General features: G+C 36.8%; 1 protein-coding gene across 12 annotated transcripts in view; it reads right to left on the bottom strand.

Annotated features, from left to right (window-relative positions):
• The window catches only part of MBTD1 (mbt domain containing 1), a 67,414-nt gene that overhangs the window by 8,094 nt on the left and 39,439 nt on the right, over nt 1-19,881 (bottom strand). For 11 of the 12 annotated variants that reach the window (XM_036835708.1, XM_036835706.1, XM_036835705.1 and 8 more), the window contains 10 exons: nt 13,796-13,913; nt 10,958-11,092; nt 10,594-10,682; nt 10,149-10,383; nt 9,486-9,541; nt 9,045-9,149; nt 4,754-4,901; nt 3,684-3,766; nt 3,045-3,279; nt 2,473-2,550 (listed from right to left, as the gene is read on the bottom strand). In XM_036835708.1, the coding sequence (XP_036691603.1) occupies nt 2,473-2,550; nt 3,045-3,279; nt 3,684-3,766; nt 4,754-4,901; nt 9,045-9,149; nt 9,486-9,541; nt 10,149-10,383; nt 10,594-10,682; nt 10,958-11,092; nt 13,796-13,913 (1,282 nt within the window). Of the gene's footprint in view, nt 1-2,472; nt 2,551-2,921; nt 3,280-3,683; nt 3,767-4,753; nt 4,902-9,044; nt 9,150-9,485; nt 9,542-10,148; nt 10,384-10,593; nt 10,683-10,957; nt 11,093-13,795; nt 13,914-19,881 lie in introns of all 12 variants that reach the window. The other variant, XR_005017695.1, reaches the window with a different exon arrangement.

Raw genomic sequence — 19,881 nt, 5'->3', positions numbered from 1 at the left:
TTTTGTGGCCTATCTGACTGATATAAATCTGCATGCAATGGATGACTTAGGTTCCTGGACCCCAACTTCTTTCTTATTTTGGTAAGTAAAGTTTTGTGGAAAAATTTCTAATAAATTATTTGCTGAGTAATGTGAAAAAATAAAAGGAACAGTGTCCTTACAATGAAGACTGCTTCTTCATTCACAAAGCACTACAATTCCTTATCCTCAATTCCAAAATTCAAAGTTTTTTTTGGCAAAACTTTGGCAACAAAATCAGACCTCACTTGGTGATACTATTTATAATCTTTATTTGGCCCATTAAATGTAACTATTTATACATATTTTGCTTCAAAAAATGCTGCAGAGTCTGCAAGGGGAGTTACATAATATATGCTACACACTCTGTACTTCTTTTCTAAAATCCAAAAAATTCTAAATTCCAAAACACATTTGGTCTCTAGGATTTCTAATAAGGGACTGTGAGTCCCTAGTTCTTTTCTTTTCTATGTCCAAAGGACAACTTAAAGGCATTAGAGGGACTTGCCTGGTGGCGCAGTGGTTAAGAATCCACCTGCCAATGCAGGGGCCATGGGTTCGATCCACGGTCCGGGAAGATCCCGCATGCCGCGTAGCAAGTAAGCCCGTGCGCCACAACTACTGAGCCTGCGCTCTAGAGCCCACAAGCCACAACTACTGAGCCCGCGTGCCACAACTACTGAAGCCTGCGTGCCTAGAGCCTGTGATCCACAACAAGAGAAGCCGCCGCAGTGAGAAGCCCGCGCACCGCAACGAAGAGTAGTCCCCTGCTCATCGCAACTAGAGAAAGCCCGCGCATAGCAATGAAGACCCGATGCAGCCAAAAATAAATAAAATAAATAAATAAATAAAAATAAAGGCATTAGAGATGATGTCATAATATTGAGTTATCAAAATGTTAAAGAACAAATTACATTTTTAGCTAAATTCATTTCTTCAGCTAATCCAGAAATCTGATAATGTTAAATGTCACTAAAAACTGGGATAGTGATATCATCACTTCATTAATTTCACATTTCTTCCCATGTCCCTAGCCCATTAATTCAAAATAATTAAGCCCCATAAACCATAAACAAATCATGTAAGTGTCACACTGAGGAGGTATGTGAACTGTGTATATGATGCTCAGAAATTCGTCCTAAAAGATATATGTATAAAGTCACTGAGTAATAAAAAGCATACTTAAATTCGACACATTGCAAAGAAAATTCTGAAACCTCATAATAATAATAAATAAAAAGTGAAAAGACAAGCCAAAGCAGCCTGTCTTAGAGAAAGCTCAGTGATCACGTCTGCTATGGTTAGTCCACTGACATGAAGTTACTACGTGACTTCTTGCTAATCAGTTCCAGATAAGTGGGAAATCACTTTGATCTACCTGGTCTGGCAATGTTCTCTAGAGTTCTTTTAGGTGACTATCAAACATGGTAAGCAGCCAGTCAGCAAAAAAATTCTTGGTCTGTGGGAGGCTTATGTCCCATAATATAAAAGAGAGGGTAAGAGACAGGCCTGATGGTTATCTCTATTGTGAAGCTGACTTGGGTTTCATGTGGGGAGGAAACTAAAGCACCACTGCAGTGGCTGCTAGAAGTCCCCACTGAAAAAACAATAAACATCAACTATAATCAAACGTGTGAAGGTATATTTGATTCTTCATGCTGTTTCAGTCTCTTGGTTGTTAATGAGACAGATTAGCACTTACTTGAACATATGGCAAGTCAGTTGGAAAAATCTGTTTTAGTTTTAATCCTCTAATGTACTTTTTACTTTTAAAAAAATCTTTAAGTAAAAATAATCTTATCTCAGAATGAAATAGTCCATGACAGGTTTCATGAAGAGAAAAATCTGTAGTTTTCTATGGGGTGGGGGAGGGAGATTTTAAAAGAATCAGAGCTATCAATATATTTTTATATTATTTTGGCAATTAATGTCAGTAATCATTCATTGTAAGGTAAAATATAATATAGACAGCATATTGAAAAAGATTTTCTTAAGCCTGATTGTGTTAGCTATCAACTTGAATTTTTTTTTTTTTAACTTGAATTTCTTACAAGTATCATTCTAGAAAGAGAGTTTTGGTTTATAAGAAGGATGGGTTTATTAGTCTCCAAGTCTATTGTAAGCATCAAGCATCTGCTTTTACAGTTTTTTTAATAAAAAATTTTAAAAAAAAGGATTAATTTTCAGAAGGTTTACATATTACTTCAAGAATCATTCACAGACTATTCTTTACCATATATCAAATATTATGGTAATAATTTTTCCTGTCAATCAAAGATAAGTGCTTCTCATTATTGAAAAGGTTTGCCTTTTATGGCATACTGCACCTTTAAGCATAATACAGAATGCACAGTTATCAGCTCTCACAAGGGATACCATTTCTGTGCAACAATACCAAGACCCCAGTTGGCTGACAAGTTAGGAAATGTATATAAACACCACGTGGTGACCCACTTTTCTTATGTCCTTTGTATTGCTGGGACTTAGCCTTTTTCTTCTGTTTTGATGAACCTGATTGGCTTTCTCTTGATGCTGGAAAATAAAAGAGAAAATTGATACCAAATAATTGCTTACAACTCTAGATACAACTTAGATGAACTATCTTCACCAAAACCATGACGTTTATACAAGTACATGATGCTTTGAAAATAAGGGTACTTGTTCCTGCAAAACCATGAAGCTCAATACCAGACAGATTCCATTATTTATTCAATAAGCACTTATTATATAGCAATACATTTTAGCCTGTAACTTTAAACTCATTAAAGGAAGTCTAGCTTAATTTGGTGAGTGCTCTTAATGTTGTGTTTCTATAGTCATTAAGCAACTGACTATTGAGTTCACACTGCCATGGTACACATGGTCTGATTCTGTGATATTGTTGTTGAGTCTTAAGATCTTACCTGGCAACCAATCAGACATAGGTATATTCTTGTCCTGTGAGCTCACAAGATGATTTATGTGAGATAGTCCTCGGAGAATTGCTGATTTTTACAAAAGGACACCTTTTCTGTATACCAACTTACACTGTGATGCTGGAGGCTGTAGTTGATATCCAGTTAATTGACACCACCCTACAGGATAGAGGTCAGGGGACTCACAGTCTACCCACTGATCATATTCTTCTTCCCATCCATCAAAATGTATCCTCAAGAGACGATGAATAATTCGAGTTACTGTGGCTACACATATTAATCGTGGCTCCATGAGATCTACTGCTTCTAATTTCATTCCTACACGAAATCCGTGATTTGGAACATCCTAACATGGAGAAGCAAAATATTAACACTGGTAAAAAGAAGAATGTATAACTCTACTAACACTAAGAAAGACAAAAGAGAAGTAACATAACCAATTAACAATTTAGACCAAAAAAATCCCAAATAATTAATTACTGAAACATATGAAGGTGAAGCATATAAGAACTAGTTAGGAAATGTATTCATTCCTATTTTACTCAGATTAAAAATGAAACAAAGTTTGGAAACAAGCTTCAATGCCTATGTAAAGGAAATACATACATTGTTTTACTAATATATATATGTTTATATTAATCTCCACTAAGAAATTCTAACATAAGGCAAAGACATTTAGATCAACAATGATTTGCATTTGGAAGCATCAAAAAAAATCCACATAAGTATTATGCTATCTTTTAAATTTACCTTATTAAATAGTTTTACTGGTGCTGCAATGGAGCCAGTTTCCCTGAGGTAGTCAAACCATTTAAAAGGAAGTTTTGTGTAACCTGAAAAACACAACTGGTTTAACTAGGAGTTCACCTAAAATTAGTGTAATATTAAAATGTAGACATAAAGTAATTCAGAGCACACTACAATCTCAAGTGCTAATGCTGTACAGTACAATAGTTCCTCCCTGTTATACGGATTTTCTTCTTTTTCTAGGCAGAAACAGGTGCACCCATTTATTCTAATGCCAAAGTAACTCTCCTCTCCTCAGTGTATAAGAACTACAGACTTTTGCTTTTCAATCCTAGGCTTAGAACAGTCTAATATTTAATATTTTTTCAGTAATATTTTTCTTTCTTTGTAAGAAAGAATACTGGCTGGGCAAATACTATTTTTATAGTCTTCTGTTTTGGCTTTTCTCCTTAAGAGAAAAATCCAAGGCTCAGATATGGAAATTAGGAAAGTCCCTGGTTAAGCCATATGAGCTATTTAAGGGTATGTAATCTTTTAAAAAGTCACATGGTAATCATTTTTATCTTTTAATTTTTTTTGGCCACACCACTTGGCTTGTGGGATCTTACTTCCCCCACCAGGGATCGAACCAGGGCCTCGGCAGTGAAAGCCCCGAGTCCTAACCACTGGACCGCCAGGGAATCCCCTCATATGGTAATCTAAAGATGAAAACTTGCTTTCTCTCAAAGGCTGAAGTATCTATTTTTTTAAAAAGTTCATGTATGCAGTAGCTCTTTGAGCCTACATCAACATCTCAACAGGGCTTGAGAATACCAATTCTTATTATAAAATGTACAGATGCTTAGGGAAAATTCTACACCAATGTAATTTATTAAAGCTACCTAGGATACAGTTACTTATATTTTCAGAGCACCCCCCAGCTCTTGTTATGTACGCAGGTTTATATATACATATACACACATACTATATTTTCATACAGCAAGAAATCTAGGGCTGTGGTAAATGTTGTAAACAGGTACCATGTAAAAGGAAAGCAAGGATGAAAATCCAGTGTATATATTAGGAAGAAGTACCTCTGGGTGGAGTAAGTTCAATCATGTTAATTTCACAGAAACCAACAGGGAAAATAGAAGGGGAGGTTGCATGATAACAGAACCAGTCAGATCCGTCTGCTGCTTCTGAGCCATCGATCCCAATCATCAGGAATCCATCAGCCAGCACCTTTTAAATTAACAGAATTCCAAGTATTTAAAATTAGGTAACAACAATGTTCACTGCAGCCCTATTTACAATAGCCAGGACATGGAAGCAACCTAAATGTCCACTGACAGATGAATGGATAAAGAAGTTGTGGCACATATATACAATGGAATATTACTCAGCCATAAAAAGGAACAAAACTGAGTTATTTGTAGTGAGGTGGATGGACCTAGAGTCTGTCATACATAATGAAGTAAGTCAGAGAAAGGAAAACAAATACCGGATGCTAACGCACATATATGGAAAAAAATGGTACTGATGAACCTAGTGGCAGGGCAGGAATAAAGATGCAGGCGTAGAGAACGGACTTCAGGACACGGAGGTGGGGGGAAGGGGAAGCTGGGACGAAGTGAGAGAGTAGCAGTGACATATATACACTACCAAATGTAAAATGGATGGCTAGTGGGAAGCACAGGGAGATCAGCTCGATGCTTTGTGACCACCTAGAGGGGTGGGATAGGGAGGGTAGGAGGGAGGCTCAAGAGGGAGGGGATATGGGGATATATGTATACATATAGCTGATTCACTTTGTTGTACAGCAGAAACACAACATTGTAAAGCAATTATACTCCAATAAAGATGTAAAAAAAAAAATTAGGTACCACTATTTTAAAAATGATCCTTTAAGTGACATTCTAAAAGAAAGGAAAATCTATTACATAAAGATCTCTTAAAAGTGAAAAATGTTTATTTATCTTAAATAACTGAAATTATAATGAAAAAAATCTGTGTAAGTTCTAGTGTGTTCCAGAAATAACAGCATGGTTACACAGAAGTGATTTCAGAGGTCTAGGGAAAACAGTACCTCTGCCAATGGCCAAGGCTGTCTGCTGCTGTGGCGTGATGAAAGTGGGCTGAGTGCTCTTTTACGATTTAACTATCTAGTCTCAGCTAAGCTTTAAATCTTACTCAGTAATAACTTTATTTCCTTCTGATTTATCACATAGAGAAGTTCTTCTAAACCTTTTCCACCTTCCTCAAGCTCCAGCTTTACCTCTCATGCTCTGGATGATCGTGCTCCTCTATCACAGAAACTACGTGAGGGGCCTCACAGTCCATCCTTTGCACCTCAAATTGTTGTAAGTAGTAGTCCTTTCTTTGCCCCTCAAGACAAACTTCTCCATCTTGACCCATTGTCACTGGTACCTTGCTCCTAAAACACCATCTCTTATACTCTAATGTCTCCCAATTCCCATTACATTAAAAATATTTTATTTTGAAACAGTTCACACTTACAGAAAAGATACAAGAATAGCACAATGAATTCCTATATACTCTTCACCCAGAGACTCAATTCAAGTTATATACTATGTAACTCCTTGAAGTCTGACTTCTGTCCTGACCCTACTAAACTGCTAAACTCACCGATGACCTCCTAGTTTGTCAAATCCAGTGCCTTTTTTCCAACACTTCAGCCTCCCTTGCAGTATCCCATACCAGTTGACTACTCAATTTTTTGAAACATTTATTCCCATACTCTCATTACATACAGTCTACTGATCCATCTTCTCACCTGTGTTCATTCGTTCACATTATTTTGGTGGCCACCCTTTCACTTCCAACTCTTGTTTCTGATTTTAGCCCTTTTGTTTTCATGATGGCACCCACTCTTCAATGGTTGACTTTTATGCCAACAATTTCTCAAGTTTTATCATGAGTTTGTCACCCTCCCAGTGTCTCAGTCCTGCATTTTACCTGCATGCTGAACATATTCTCTGAGAGTTAGTACCGGGCATCAAACCAACAACTTCCTTCTCCTGCTCCTTTCAAAGGCAATCAATCACTGGGTCCCCACAGCTCTCCCTAAACATTCAGTCCCTTTATCCTTGCCATTAACTAACTCTCTCTCCATTATGTTGTTTGATATCATTGCTTTCAGCCTTCCTCTATGGACATCTCCCCTCTTACACAGTTAAACTTTCCTTTGGTATGACCTCTGTTCATTCCAGAAACCTTTACCAACTTAACCTGTTCATAAAGAAAACTCAAACAGCCTGACCAAGCATTAAAGACTGCATAATCTAATTCCACATCATCTTTTTGTCTTTGCCTGCAGGTTCCTTTCTCCTAGTTATTTCTACTATATTGGATATGTACACTAACTTTCTCTTCAACCTTATCAGCTCTAAGACCTCTGGAAAGGACTACCTCCACTCACATGGGATTTCTCCCTTTCTAAATACAGCTGACTGGATCAGGGGTTAGTATGCAACCTTCAGAGGACCAGGCCAAAGGCTGGGCTCAGTTGTTTAGATTCTCTCTCAGTAATTAGAATTAACAGACACAGAGATAGTAGTCAAGCCATCGGTCGGAGCTGGCACTGAAAGGTTGTGATACAGACAGGGACAGGGGCTACCATGTGCAGACTGAGTGAGCAGGACACCAACAGAGAAAGAGTGAAAGAAGAGTGGTGCAGACAGAGCACAGGTGGACTAAAGAGGCCCCCGAGAGGTGGAGGATGACACTAAGCTTATGCCTTCCCAGGTCACATCCCTGTGTCCCTGCATGTCTGTGAGCGTGCCCACTGCAACCTTAGAGTAACTTTCCTAGAGCCCACTTGAGCGGGCTGTTCCTTATAAACAAAAAGCCTGGTCCAGAATATTCAAAGCAACTTGTTTGATGTGTACTGTGTGTGAACCACTCTCCATTTCCTAAATGTGGCCTGTACTTTCCACTCTTGATGCTTTTGTGCATATTCACTTTCCATGGCACAATTTCCTCCTGCATCTCTGCTTGGCAGAGTTTTTCCCATCTTTCGAGACAAAGTTTTCAAATGTCCTCTCTTCCATAAAGCTTTCCCTGATTCCTCTGAGAAGAAGTGACCTCTTCTTTATTTGAATTCCAACAGTACTTGTACCTTTCTTAGATCATAGTTGATCTTGTATGTTAAACTTATTTTCATACATCTTATCTTGTTCTACAAGACTGTAAGCTTCTTAAAGTCCAAACCAAACCTAGCATGGCCAAGAATTCATAAAGTATTTTCTGAGTGAAGCTGGGTATTCTACTCGCTGGACACTTATCTTCCTTTCACATAGAGTATGGCACAATGGTGCTGGTTCCCAAACCTGGCTGATTTTCAGAATTACCGAGAGAACTTTTTATTTTCTTTCTTTTTTAAACAAATACAGATATCTGGGCAATAATTCTTGTGATTCTGATTGAGTAGGTCTGGAGTAGGTCATGGAAATCTATGCTTTAAATAGTACCAGGTGGTTTGGATCACTAGTCAGGTGAAGAAGAAGAACAAGGGTTTGGAGCCTGTCTGGTCTAGCTGTGTGACCTGAACACAAGTGTTTGGGACATGGCAGCCATCACAACTGTTTTTTTTTTTTTTTATCACAACTGTTTTTAATTCTTCTGGCTTAAGGCTTAAAACTGTGTTGAAATGCAAATCACAATTTAGTTACACCTTTATGTAAGCAGATTCTGGATCAATGGTTCTTAACCTTGGTTGTACCTGAGAATCACCTGGGGACTTAAAAAAAAAAAAAACAACCAATGCTAGGGCCCCAAACCAGACTGATTAAATCAGAATGGGGGAGCGGGGTCGGGGAAGAGGCCTAGTCAATGGTATTTTTTTTTGTTCCCCATGAGATTCTGATGCCTGAGAACTGAGAATCACTCTTCTACATCTTTTTATAAAAACAGTTACAGAAAAAAAACAAAAACAAAAACAAACAGTTTCAGAAGAGAAGAAAAAAGAGAAAAGAAGAAGTAAAGTACTACTAAAACGGAAAAAAAAAAAGCACACAAAGGAAACGTAGGAAACTGAAGATAAACTTGGCCTTGTTACAAATTCTGTGCTGGACAAGCTTTGACCAGGAAGTAAGTTAAATAAATATTCCTCCTCTAACTTAAGGATATACTTCCATAAAATAAAGGTAGCAGACTCAAGATAACAATCTCGACAAGAAGATATATGAAAAGAAAAGCTCCTAAGAGAATTCAAATTTATTTTGAAATTACTAGTAACGTTCTCCCCAGTGAAGATGCAGATGCACACATTTTATGTCAAAATGAATGTTAGGGGCCTCCTTCTCCTATTACCTTAAACCTAGTTCCTATAACTGCATTTCTATATTTTAAAACCTATTTTCTTACCTTTCTAATGGTCGCAACACATATTGTGGAAAGATTTAATGGGTCTATAGCTTCCAATTTCATTCCTTCTTTGAACCATTCCCCACTCTGGTCTACTTCTTTTACCTGAAGAATTACATGAAAGTACATCTACTGTCACAAGTGTTATCAGTTAATAATTAAAATAATACCAAGTTGAAATAGTTTACCAGATGAAAATACCAAGTGTCTTCTCCTACCTACCTAATATTATAACTCAAACTTCCATTAGGGAATAGAGAGAATTCAGGCAAATAGAACTGCAGAATGATTATAATCAACAGTTGTGACATATATGGATTACAAGGTCTTAATCCTTTTAGGTGAACATATGTAATTATGATTTCCATAATATTAGGAAAAAACCCACAACCCTCTTTCAAACCTAATTTACAAATGAGGGTTCTTATAAAAACTTCTTACCTTAGCAAATAAATGTGGTGGTGTATCAAAATGTCCATCCTGTTTCTTTGTAATATCTACAAGGAAAAGTTACATACTAATCTGTCAGCATTTGTGAGAAGACCAAAAACCACGTTTCTTTGAAGGTTTCAAACTCACAAGGTATGTATACTCTAAAACATGGCAAAAATACATGCCTTCTACATTTATGGCGAATAATATTCTTTAAAAGTCTTTCTCTCTTTAGAGTACATGTGCTGTTAAATACATTCAGCCAATCAGAATGCTGGAAATTCCCTAGTTAGGGAATTACAACTTTAGAAAGTACGTTTTAATGTGTTTAGTATTAAGTCTAACCACATTTAATTTCACTATTTCAACTAAAATTGAATGGAAAGGGAAAGGTTATCTTTAGTTCTTTCAAACAGGCTGGATAAAAAAGTGTAAGAAAACAAATGTAGTTGTGACCAAAAGTGCATTATTTTTTACTTGAGCACAAGTGGAAGGAATATAAAGGAATTGTTAGGACATTAATATCCTGGTGTGAAACCTTCCTAATTAAGGTAGAATAAGCAGCCCTGGCAACTAGTTTTGATCTCTGCTATTCTGCAGAGAAAAATAACCAAGTAGTACAATTTAGCCTCAATGATATTTTCAACAGGAGTTCTTGTGACAGGTGCTTACCAGATCTTTTGAATCGATGGCCTATGCTTCGAGACCAACCGATATGATGGATTAATGGGCTGTGCATATGGCACCAGAAGTCATCTGTTCTATCTTCACTCTCTTCATACACTAGTCTTAATCTTCCTCCAATTACACTTTCCACCACTGCCACTCGTGTTCGACACAAATGCCTCTTGTCAACCACTTCTACTCTCATGCAAGGTTTGAAAGGATACTGCATGCTCTCTGAAACCTTGAAACAAAATCAGAACTCTTGGGAATTCATGACAAAGGTCTACAAATAATTTTAGTATTGTACTATAAAAATACCGAGTGCACTCGATAGTTAACATTAGGTCATCTGACTCACTAATTGAAACAATTCCTTAAAAAACTTCGAAGTTACTCCATTTTTTAGAGTTCTCATTTGCCACTTCAGTCCTTTCTAAGATCCTGCCTTTACCTTTTGTGAGAAATCGGGAGGAAGTGTTTTGGCACCAGTAAGTCGTTTCACTAGAAAAGCTTTCCAGTTTGTATACTTATGCTGAATAGCTAAAACAAAAGAAATAACCAGTTACACTTTAGCAAAGAATAGAATTGCTTCATAAGCTGTTTGTTAAAAAAAAAATAGTAACAAATTTCCCTGCAATTAAAGTTCTCAAGAAGAGTAACAAAAATAGGGAAAATAAGCATGCCTTGCTAGCAAATAAGTTACTTGAAACCAAAAAATATTATTTTAATTTCTATGTCACTTTAATGTTACTAAGTATAAAACTGCATTAAAGTGCAAATACTTACGCTACAGTAAGGGTAAAGAAGCTACTCACTTCTAGGAGGGACAAGAGGTTTTCCACTGGCTGCACACCAACCAACTGGATGGATATCAGAACCACATATATTGCACCAGAAGTCCAGACCAGAGTCATTTTCAAATCCTTCATATCTTAAAAGGGCATTGTAGCCTGAAACCAACAAAGCAATTGCCGCATAATAAGAAAACCAAATGAAATAAAACAGGATATAGCTGCTGGTAGTGGCTGTCAAATGTCAGTGAGCATCTGAAACAGATTCATGTGCAGGGCTTGTGAACAGACAGATAGCTGGGCCCCACACCCCAGAGATCCAGATTTAGTAGATCTTGGGTGAGCCTGAGAATCTGCATTTATAACAAGTTCCCAGAGGCTGCTGTCACTAATGGTATAGATGAAACTTTGAGAACTATCTGAACAATGTAATTAGTTTAACTGTTTTCAGAGCATGGCCTACTCCTCTGAATATATTTCAACTTGACCCATAGTTTCTTAAATTCTAGAAAAGAAATTCTCAGTGAAAAGAAGGGTGGGAAAGTTCTATTAGAATGTGTAATTTTGGAAATAAAGAAGACTGTGGTAAGTTAGTATAACCTTGTTAAGTCACAGAAATCCAGTTAAAGTATATTTCAAAGAAACTGCTTTATCCAAGTGATCAGGTGACCAAATTATTTTTGGATAATTTGGATGTGGCTCCTTTAAGAGCCTAAACTTTTCTGTCTTGTTTATTTGGAAATAAGATTTGAAAATGCGAGGTAAAAAAGTTCAATAAACACAAATAAAAGTATGTGAAATCACTTAAAATCTATATGTACTAAACAAATCGGAAGAATTATTTCCTGAAAAGAACAAATAGTATATGATATATATTGTTTATAATTTAATAAACCTTGTATTGATAATAGATTAAGGTTTAATTTAAGGCCTTGAGTGGAATAAAAAAGGCCCAATAAACTTGTATTTCAGGCTGGGAGCTAAGTTCAGTCAGCATTTTCATGTGTTAATATTTATGATGAAAACTTATAGCAGTAAACTTTTAGTTTTAAAATTCAATAATTCACAGAACAACTCATGACTCTGCTAACTGTTGCTGATTCTGGGTTCATGATCAATATCAGGCTCATTTCTAAAATGTCATTAAAGGGGCTTAAAATGAGACATAAGTTGCAATTAGATAAAACAGAAATGTAAAACCAGATGGAAGATAGAAATAATTCTTGGATATTAAATACATTGATCTTTAGAGCCATTTAAATGCAACGGATTTAAACATCAAGCAAAAAAAATATATACTGCTGTTTTCAATTAAGGTGTAGAGAATAATACAAGCATTTAGAGAATGCTTATATAGCTGGGGAAATGTTTCAAGGAAAAGGTGGGAACTGAACTGGGTTAAATACGGTAAGTGAGAGAGTGAGAGTGAGTAAAGGCATGGAGGTGACACAGAACATGCTGTATGAGAGAGGAGGAAAACTAATCTCACCAGAACAGATCATTTATGTTGGGGAACAAGAAAAAATCTGGCCAGTGGTGTATGGTGAAACTCATCAATAGCTGTAAATGCTGACCATCCTGATCCTTTAAGGACAAAGAAGCCATTAAAGACAGAAAAATGGAATTGAGATCATTTTTAGGTAAATTAAGTCTATCAGCAGTACATAGGGAGCAATACGCAGGGTGTCTGGGGGAGAATGGCTGGACATAAGCCAAGAAAGAGTAGGAGGAGTAAGATACCTCGTCCAGTAATCTCAGGACAACTTTTATCATCTGAGTGGTTGCTCCCCCTCTGAAGTACTACAGTGTCCTACTACACTACATCACTCACTAAGCACCTTGTGTTAAAATGTATTCAATATTTAGCAGATGTGAGCTCGCTGAAAAAACCAAATCTTATACATCTGCATGTCACCTGCCCACGGTGTCTAACACAGCAGACACCTAATGCATTTACTTCATGAGCAACAATGTAATAAGGGCTGGGGTACTTGGAAGAGGTGGGAATGAAGAAAAAGGTAGTACGCAAAACAGATGAAATTTCATCACTAGTTTACTTCTCATATTATGGACCATATCACTTTTTTTTAGTACTTTGACTTTTTTGTTACTTTCCAAAGCATCTCCCTCTATCAGGGGTTGGTAAACTATATATGGCCCACAGATCTGGCCTACTGCCTGATGTTTTTTAGTTTGCCATCTAAGAATGGTTTTTACATTTTTAAATAGCTGAAAAAAAAAATCAGAGATAAAATAATATTTTATGGGGCTTCCCTGGTGGCGCAGTGGTTGAGAGTCTGCCTGCCAATGCAGGGGACACGGGTTCGAACCCGGATCTGGGAAGATCCCACATGCCGCGGAGCGGCTGGGCCCGTGAGCCACAATTACTGAGCCTGCGCGTCTGGAGCCTGTGCTCCGCAACGAGAGGCCGCGATAGTGAGAGGCCCGCGCACTGCAATGAAGAGTGGCCCCCTGCTTGCCACAACTGGAGAAAACCCTCGCACAGAAACGAAGACCCAACACAGCCATAAAAATAAATAAATTTAAAATAATAATAATAATAATATTTTATGACAAGTAACAATAAATAAAGTTTTACTGGAACACAGTCATGCCTATTCATTTATGTACTGCTTCGGCTGCCTCTATGCTATGATGGTAGAGTTAAATGGTTATGACAGAGACTGCATTGCTCACAAAGCTGAAAATATTTACTGTCTGGTCTTTTACAGAAAAAAATTTGCTAACCTCTGCCCTACATCATACTTATTTGACAATACTTGAAAATTTACAAATATGCTTTCTTATAAGTTAAAAATATAACTGACATTTTTAAAGTAAATTATTACACATGCTTTTCACCTGCTAATTTTACAATCCCAGCAATCCAGAAGACTTTGGTAGGTAGGCTGCAGTCTGTATTGGGAACTTCTACTCTCACATTTTCTGAGATATCACCCCAGCAGGTCCCCATAGGTGCCTGTCATATAAAAATTATTAAATTATCATCTTATTAAATAAAGCCTAAAACACATCATTCAAAATTAAGCACTACTATCAATCATGGAAACATTAAACTAAAAATACCGTTTAATTCATTCATTTTTCTCTAAAAATATAACGGTTATTCCCTGTGTCACAGAATTCTACTTGGAAAAAGCCGATGTCAGGGACAAGCTCAAGATGAAGAGAATTCACATATATTAGAATAGATCCATGTCGAGTTCAAAATTCAATACTGCCCTAAAACAAGACTTGAGCAGCAATTTTTGTAAAATCCAAATTACAAACTTGATAGTAGGTTTCAAAGGAAAAAGCTGATTTAAGAAATTCATTATTTTTAATATGAACTGAATGAATGTACTTTACCTTAACCTCTAATTTTAAAAGATCTGGTCAAAGAGCAGAAAGAAGGATACTTCCAATCAGCAATGTGGTTTCAGTAACATAAACAAAACTTAGTTATCTATATTTTCAACTTCAGTTAAATTCATAGAATAGAAATATAGTCTGCTACAACTGACCTGTGGCAAAAGCACCAGATAAAGTTATTAAAAAGGTGGAGTTGAAGAGTTTTTGGAGAATCGTACCATGGTAAATTGTTAAATAATTTATTATTTCAAAATTTCTCACGCAGGAATTAACATAAACAAAGAGAAAACTTCCAGTGTTAGATCTGGTAATAAATAGCCTCCACACAAATGGTTAAGATGGGGACTCAGAAAACCTATTAAATGAATACCATGAAGGGATTTTCCAAAATTTAATGTTTCCAAATTACAATTTCCATTATATTTTAATCCTTAAATTTGAGGCAGTTTACAATTATTTGGAATTTAGCAATGGTTAACTAAACCAAATAAATGAATATAGGAATTTAAATGCTGATAATACCAAACAGTTTCTGCGGTCCTTGATAATCAGTTCCTCGTTAAATACAATTTAGAACCTTGATCACAGAAAAAAGGATTAGGTAAGGTTATAAAAGACCTGATAATATGAACAAATCAGGAAAAGACAAAATAGCTTCAAAGCTAAAAGATGACTAAACAAAGATATCCAAGAGTCACACAAACTAGTCCATCTGAACACTGGGCAAATGTCTTCCATGCAAGGCTGCTCATACTTGGGTGGATGCTAACCCAACAGGATTAGCTTGAAACAGTACTCAACCCTTATGCTCTCAATAGTTTAAGGAATTTCTGAAGGAGAGGAAGAAAATGTCAAACAACACTGAACTAGGGTAAGTCTAGAAACCAAACACAGAATCAACTTATGGCTATTTTTTAAAGTAGCAAGCAATGAATATACTTCTATCACTTGGAGACAGTGGCCTATCTCAACTATTTGTAATTCTGGAAGGATACACATAACTATCTTCCTGAGCTGTGCAAAAAAATAATACATCGATTATGACTACCTCTTTTTGCTTTTTTTAAATTGAAAGAATGGACTCTTCAGGTTCTGCTATCTCCCCCTATATCATTCTAGACTGTAGGGCCATCCCTATTGCCAGCAGATATGATTAGAAAAGGAGAGGCTGGAAAGAAGATAGGTAACAGATTAAGCTACCATATATTAACACAAAGACCATGTGTTAATTTCTGTGAGGATGAACCAGTTAGAGCAGACAGATGATGCAGTGAAATGTATGCATTACATTAAGGTCGGATATCCATTCCTCTTTGTTTGGCTGCCAAATCTTGTGGAATGGGCTTTATTTTTCACTGAGAAGGAAGACGCGTGGTTATGCTGACAAGTTGTGTGTTAGGTGGGCACACTGCTAAATGAATTTGGCATACAGGACTGACTCCCCTTTGAGCTAGATGTGACTATGTCATACCGACTTTTTTTTTTAAGTCTTAACAATTGTTTGGAGAAAATAACTTCTGGTCACATTTTACTAAAGAGAATGTGTCAATATGCTCACTTAGAAAATAAAGTTAATGCTCACTTTAGTGGGGGATGTTATGTTTTGCTCCCTACAGTCTGGATTGGTATAGGAGAAAGTAGCAGAAAGTGACATTTGTTCTTGCCTGTAAGGTTGTGGTTCTGCTAGGCCCTCTTAAACCAATCCATATGGCTCACTCTAAGAAAAAAAATGAAGAAACAAAAACAAAAACAAAAAAGAGCACCATAGTCATCGCATAGCATGTGCTCAATGTGTTGAAATAATAAAGTCATTTCATAGATATATCTGCCCTTTTGTTTAAAATGAATATTCTTAAGTGTGGAAGACTAAATGACCCAGGGCTTGAGAGCCATCTTCATCCAAGTCATCTGTCTTCTCTTGCTGGCAGGAGGGATACCTCTGAAAGTCTGGATTGGCATAGCATGAACTAGCAGAACCATAATTTACAGGTAACAACAAATTTACCTTCCAGACTCAGGACGAGAGGTCCACCTCAGGCTCCTCCCAAACCAGGAAGATCTGCTTCACCACTTCCTGCTCCAGGGCCACTCGTGAGGGCTATCTGGGAGCGACTCTCCTTCCCTGCAAGGTACGCTGTCATCAGGTCCTGCAGGACATGGCCAAATCCAAATGTTGAGGGCTCCCCAACACAAATGTATGATAACCTCCACCTGACTGTCTATCTGTAAGAAAGTAATTGGGTGGGATTCTTACTTTTCTGTGCTTTAAGAATATTCCCAGATAGTCCAACAGCTCAGATGGCTAGTATTTAGACTCTCGGAGGGCTGACACACTGTACAGGTGATGTTTTATGGGAGAAATACAGATTTCCCTCCATAGAGCTGACAACCTACAACTTTTGATAATCACAATCTTCAGCAGTGACAAAGAATTTAAGTGGGCAGAAGTTAGGCTTCAAGTTGCACGTAGGTAACTATTATTGATCCTAATAATGATATGGCAAATATACAAAAAGCCACCATTAAAATACTTTGACTAATAGGCATTATGATGACTAAAATGAACCTAGTAGAGAAAGACAGACTATTCTTTGGCCAAAAAGGGGAGAAAACATTATAGGAAATTAACTAGAAAGAAATTACAACTCCTAAGTATTATTTGCTAGAACTGATAGGAAGTAGAAACAGAAAAAAAAATTGTTCCCTCTTTCCCCAGAAAGTCCACTCACCTTTTGATTTGATAACAGAATCTATTGGGTTGGCCAAAAAGTTCATTCAGTTTTTCCATAAGATGGCTCTAGTAGCCCTTAGCTGTCTTTAACTTCATTTGAAACAATTTTGTTAGACTGTATTGTGACAGCTGTTGTATCAGTGTGCACTTAAAAAAAAAAAACTTATCAAAACTGGTGAATTTTTGTGTAGCCATTTTAATACTGAAGATGGAAGAAAAAAAGCAAAATTTTCAGCGTATCATGTTTTATTATTTCAAGAAAGGTAAAAACGCAACTAAAACGCAAAAAAAGATTTGTGCAGTGTATGGAGAAGGTGCTGTGACTGATGGAACGTGTCAGTGGTTTGCGAAGTTTTGTGCTGGAGATTTCTTGCTGGATGATGCTCCACGGTCAGGTAGACCAGTTGAAGTTGACAGCGATCAAACTGAGACATTAATTGAGAATAATCAACGCTATACCACGCGGGAGATAGTCAACATACTCAAAATATCCAAATCAAGCGTTGAAAATCATTTGTACCAGCTTGGTTATGTTAATCGCTTTGGTGTTTGGGTTCCACATAAGTTAAGTGGAAAAAACCTTCTTAACCGTATTTCCGCATGGGATTCTCTACTGAAATGTAATGAAAACGTTACATTTTTAAAACAAATTGTGATGGGTGATGAAAAGTGGATACTGTACAATAATGTGGAATGGAAGAGATTGTGGGGCAAGCGAAATGAACCACCACCAACCACACCAAAGGCCGGTCTTCATCCAGAGAAGGTGATGCCGTGTACATGGTGGGATTGGAAGGGAGTCCTCTATTACGAGCTCCTTCCGGAAAGCCAAAAGGTTAATTCCAACAAGTACTGCTCCCAATTAGACCAACTGGAAGCAGCACTTTGCATCGGCAAAGCGTCTGGAATTAGTCAACAGAAAATGCATAATCTTCCATCAGGATAATGCAAGACCACGTGTTTCTTTGATGACCAGGCAAAAACTGTTACAGCTTGGCTGGGAAGTTCTGATTCATCCGCTGTATTCACCAGACATTGCACCTTTGGATTTCTACTTACTTCGGTCTTTACAAAATTCTCTTAATGGAAAAAATTTCAATTCCCTGGAAGACTAAAAGGTACCTGGAACAGTTCTTTGCTCAAAAAGATAAAGCTTTGGGAAGATGGAATTATGAAGTTGCCTGAAAAAATGGCAGAAGGTAGTGGAACAAAACAGTGAATACGTTGTTCAATAAAGTTCTTGGTGAAAATGAAAAATGTGTCTTCTTATTTTTACTTAAAAACCGAAGGAACTTTTTGGCCATCCCAATACTTTTTGGAGTGGTGCTAGCAGGGGGATAGGGAGTACAAGGAAAGTTCAAAAGTAAAATGGGATGCTTGGGGTGAAAGTAAGATTAAGAATGAGGGAATGCTAGTGTATGTAAAAAGAGACAGGAAGCAGTGGTTACTAATTTGAAAGGCATAAAACAGCCCATAATTTAAAAAAAACGTATCAAATGAAAATAATCTAGATTATTTAGGTCTTCCTTAAAACAGGTGATTTTTATTATATCAGAGTCCACTGCTTTCCTGAAGAGAATCTATTTTGTGGCAACACTCATAATAGCTAAACTGGATGGAGTACTAACAAGTACCAGAAACTAATTTAAGTTTTATTTCCATTAGAAAGAAGTTTTGCAATCTAGGATGACATACTGAAGATTCCAACTTTAGTTAAAATGGATGTGAAATCACATTTATTTTCAATTTTCAATGGGGTTACGTATGCATGGTTAATTTAAGGCTAGGGAAAAAAACAAAGAATAATTTTATTTGAAAGAGATTATTTTAGTAATAAATACAGACCTGAAAAATAAATCATGAGTTTTACTATAAGCTACTGTTACCGCACATACGCAAACAAAAAGGCTTTTGTTTTTGTCCTTAAAATCCAAAAATATAATTGTAATACGTGTTGCAAAGAAATATGGATAACCTTATCCCCTTCAAAACAGCTGGCATACAAGTCTGGTACCAAAGAGAGGATTAGAAAACATCATGTAAGCAATACAAGGTGGTATCTGTGGAGGAAGGATGAAACAGTAAACTCAGCTTTAAAGTTATGGCACGCATGTGTGCAAAGGACCTTTTTAAAAAATACCTAACTACAACTATTTTCAAGGGAGAAAAAAGTAGAATGATTACATTTCTGGTTTTGGCAATGACAGCATCAACAAGACACCAGAGTATATAGCCAGGTACCAAACAAAAGAAATCTGAAGTCTGTAAATATATAACTAAAGGAATATGATTTTAGCTTTTTATGATTCATGTACATTTGATATCAGCACATTTTGGCCTGTGCTGTAATGCTTAGGAAAGACATATTCTACTTGATTTTTTTTTTGGCCACGCCATGTGGCTTGTGGGATCTCAGTTCTCTGACCAGGGATTGAACCCGGGCCAAGGCAGTGAAAGCCCGGAATTCTAATCACTAGGCCACCATGGAACTCTCTGTACTTGATTTTATAAGGCAAATAATGGGGAACAGGAGTGCTTCTATTTAAAAGACTATAATATTAAAAAAATTAAGAATGCTTTAAAGCTAAATGTTCTGCATACACAGAACAACTCTCTTGGGTTCAAACATAAATTGTCAATAGGAGAAAACAGTCTGTGAATTTCATTAACATAGAGAACCTAACTGGCATGTGATACTGCAGTAGTATTTTGGAGATTGTTCCACAGTTAGTAAAGATAAGGCTAAAAGCTGCTTTTAGAAGCTGTGAAATAAAAAAATGTAGGTATTAGTCTCTGGCCCTGCTCCTGGCACAGAGGTCTTAACAGCCTTTGTAATTTTCTAAGT

Source organism: Balaenoptera musculus, chromosome 20 (assembly GCF_009873245.2).
Source record: "Balaenoptera musculus isolate JJ_BM4_2016_0621 chromosome 20, mBalMus1.pri.v3, whole genome shotgun sequence".
In the NCBI taxonomy this organism is placed as follows: Eukaryota; Metazoa; Chordata; class Mammalia; order Artiodactyla; family Balaenopteridae; genus Balaenoptera; species Balaenoptera musculus.
This window is presented reverse-complemented; position numbering and strand designations above follow the sequence as displayed.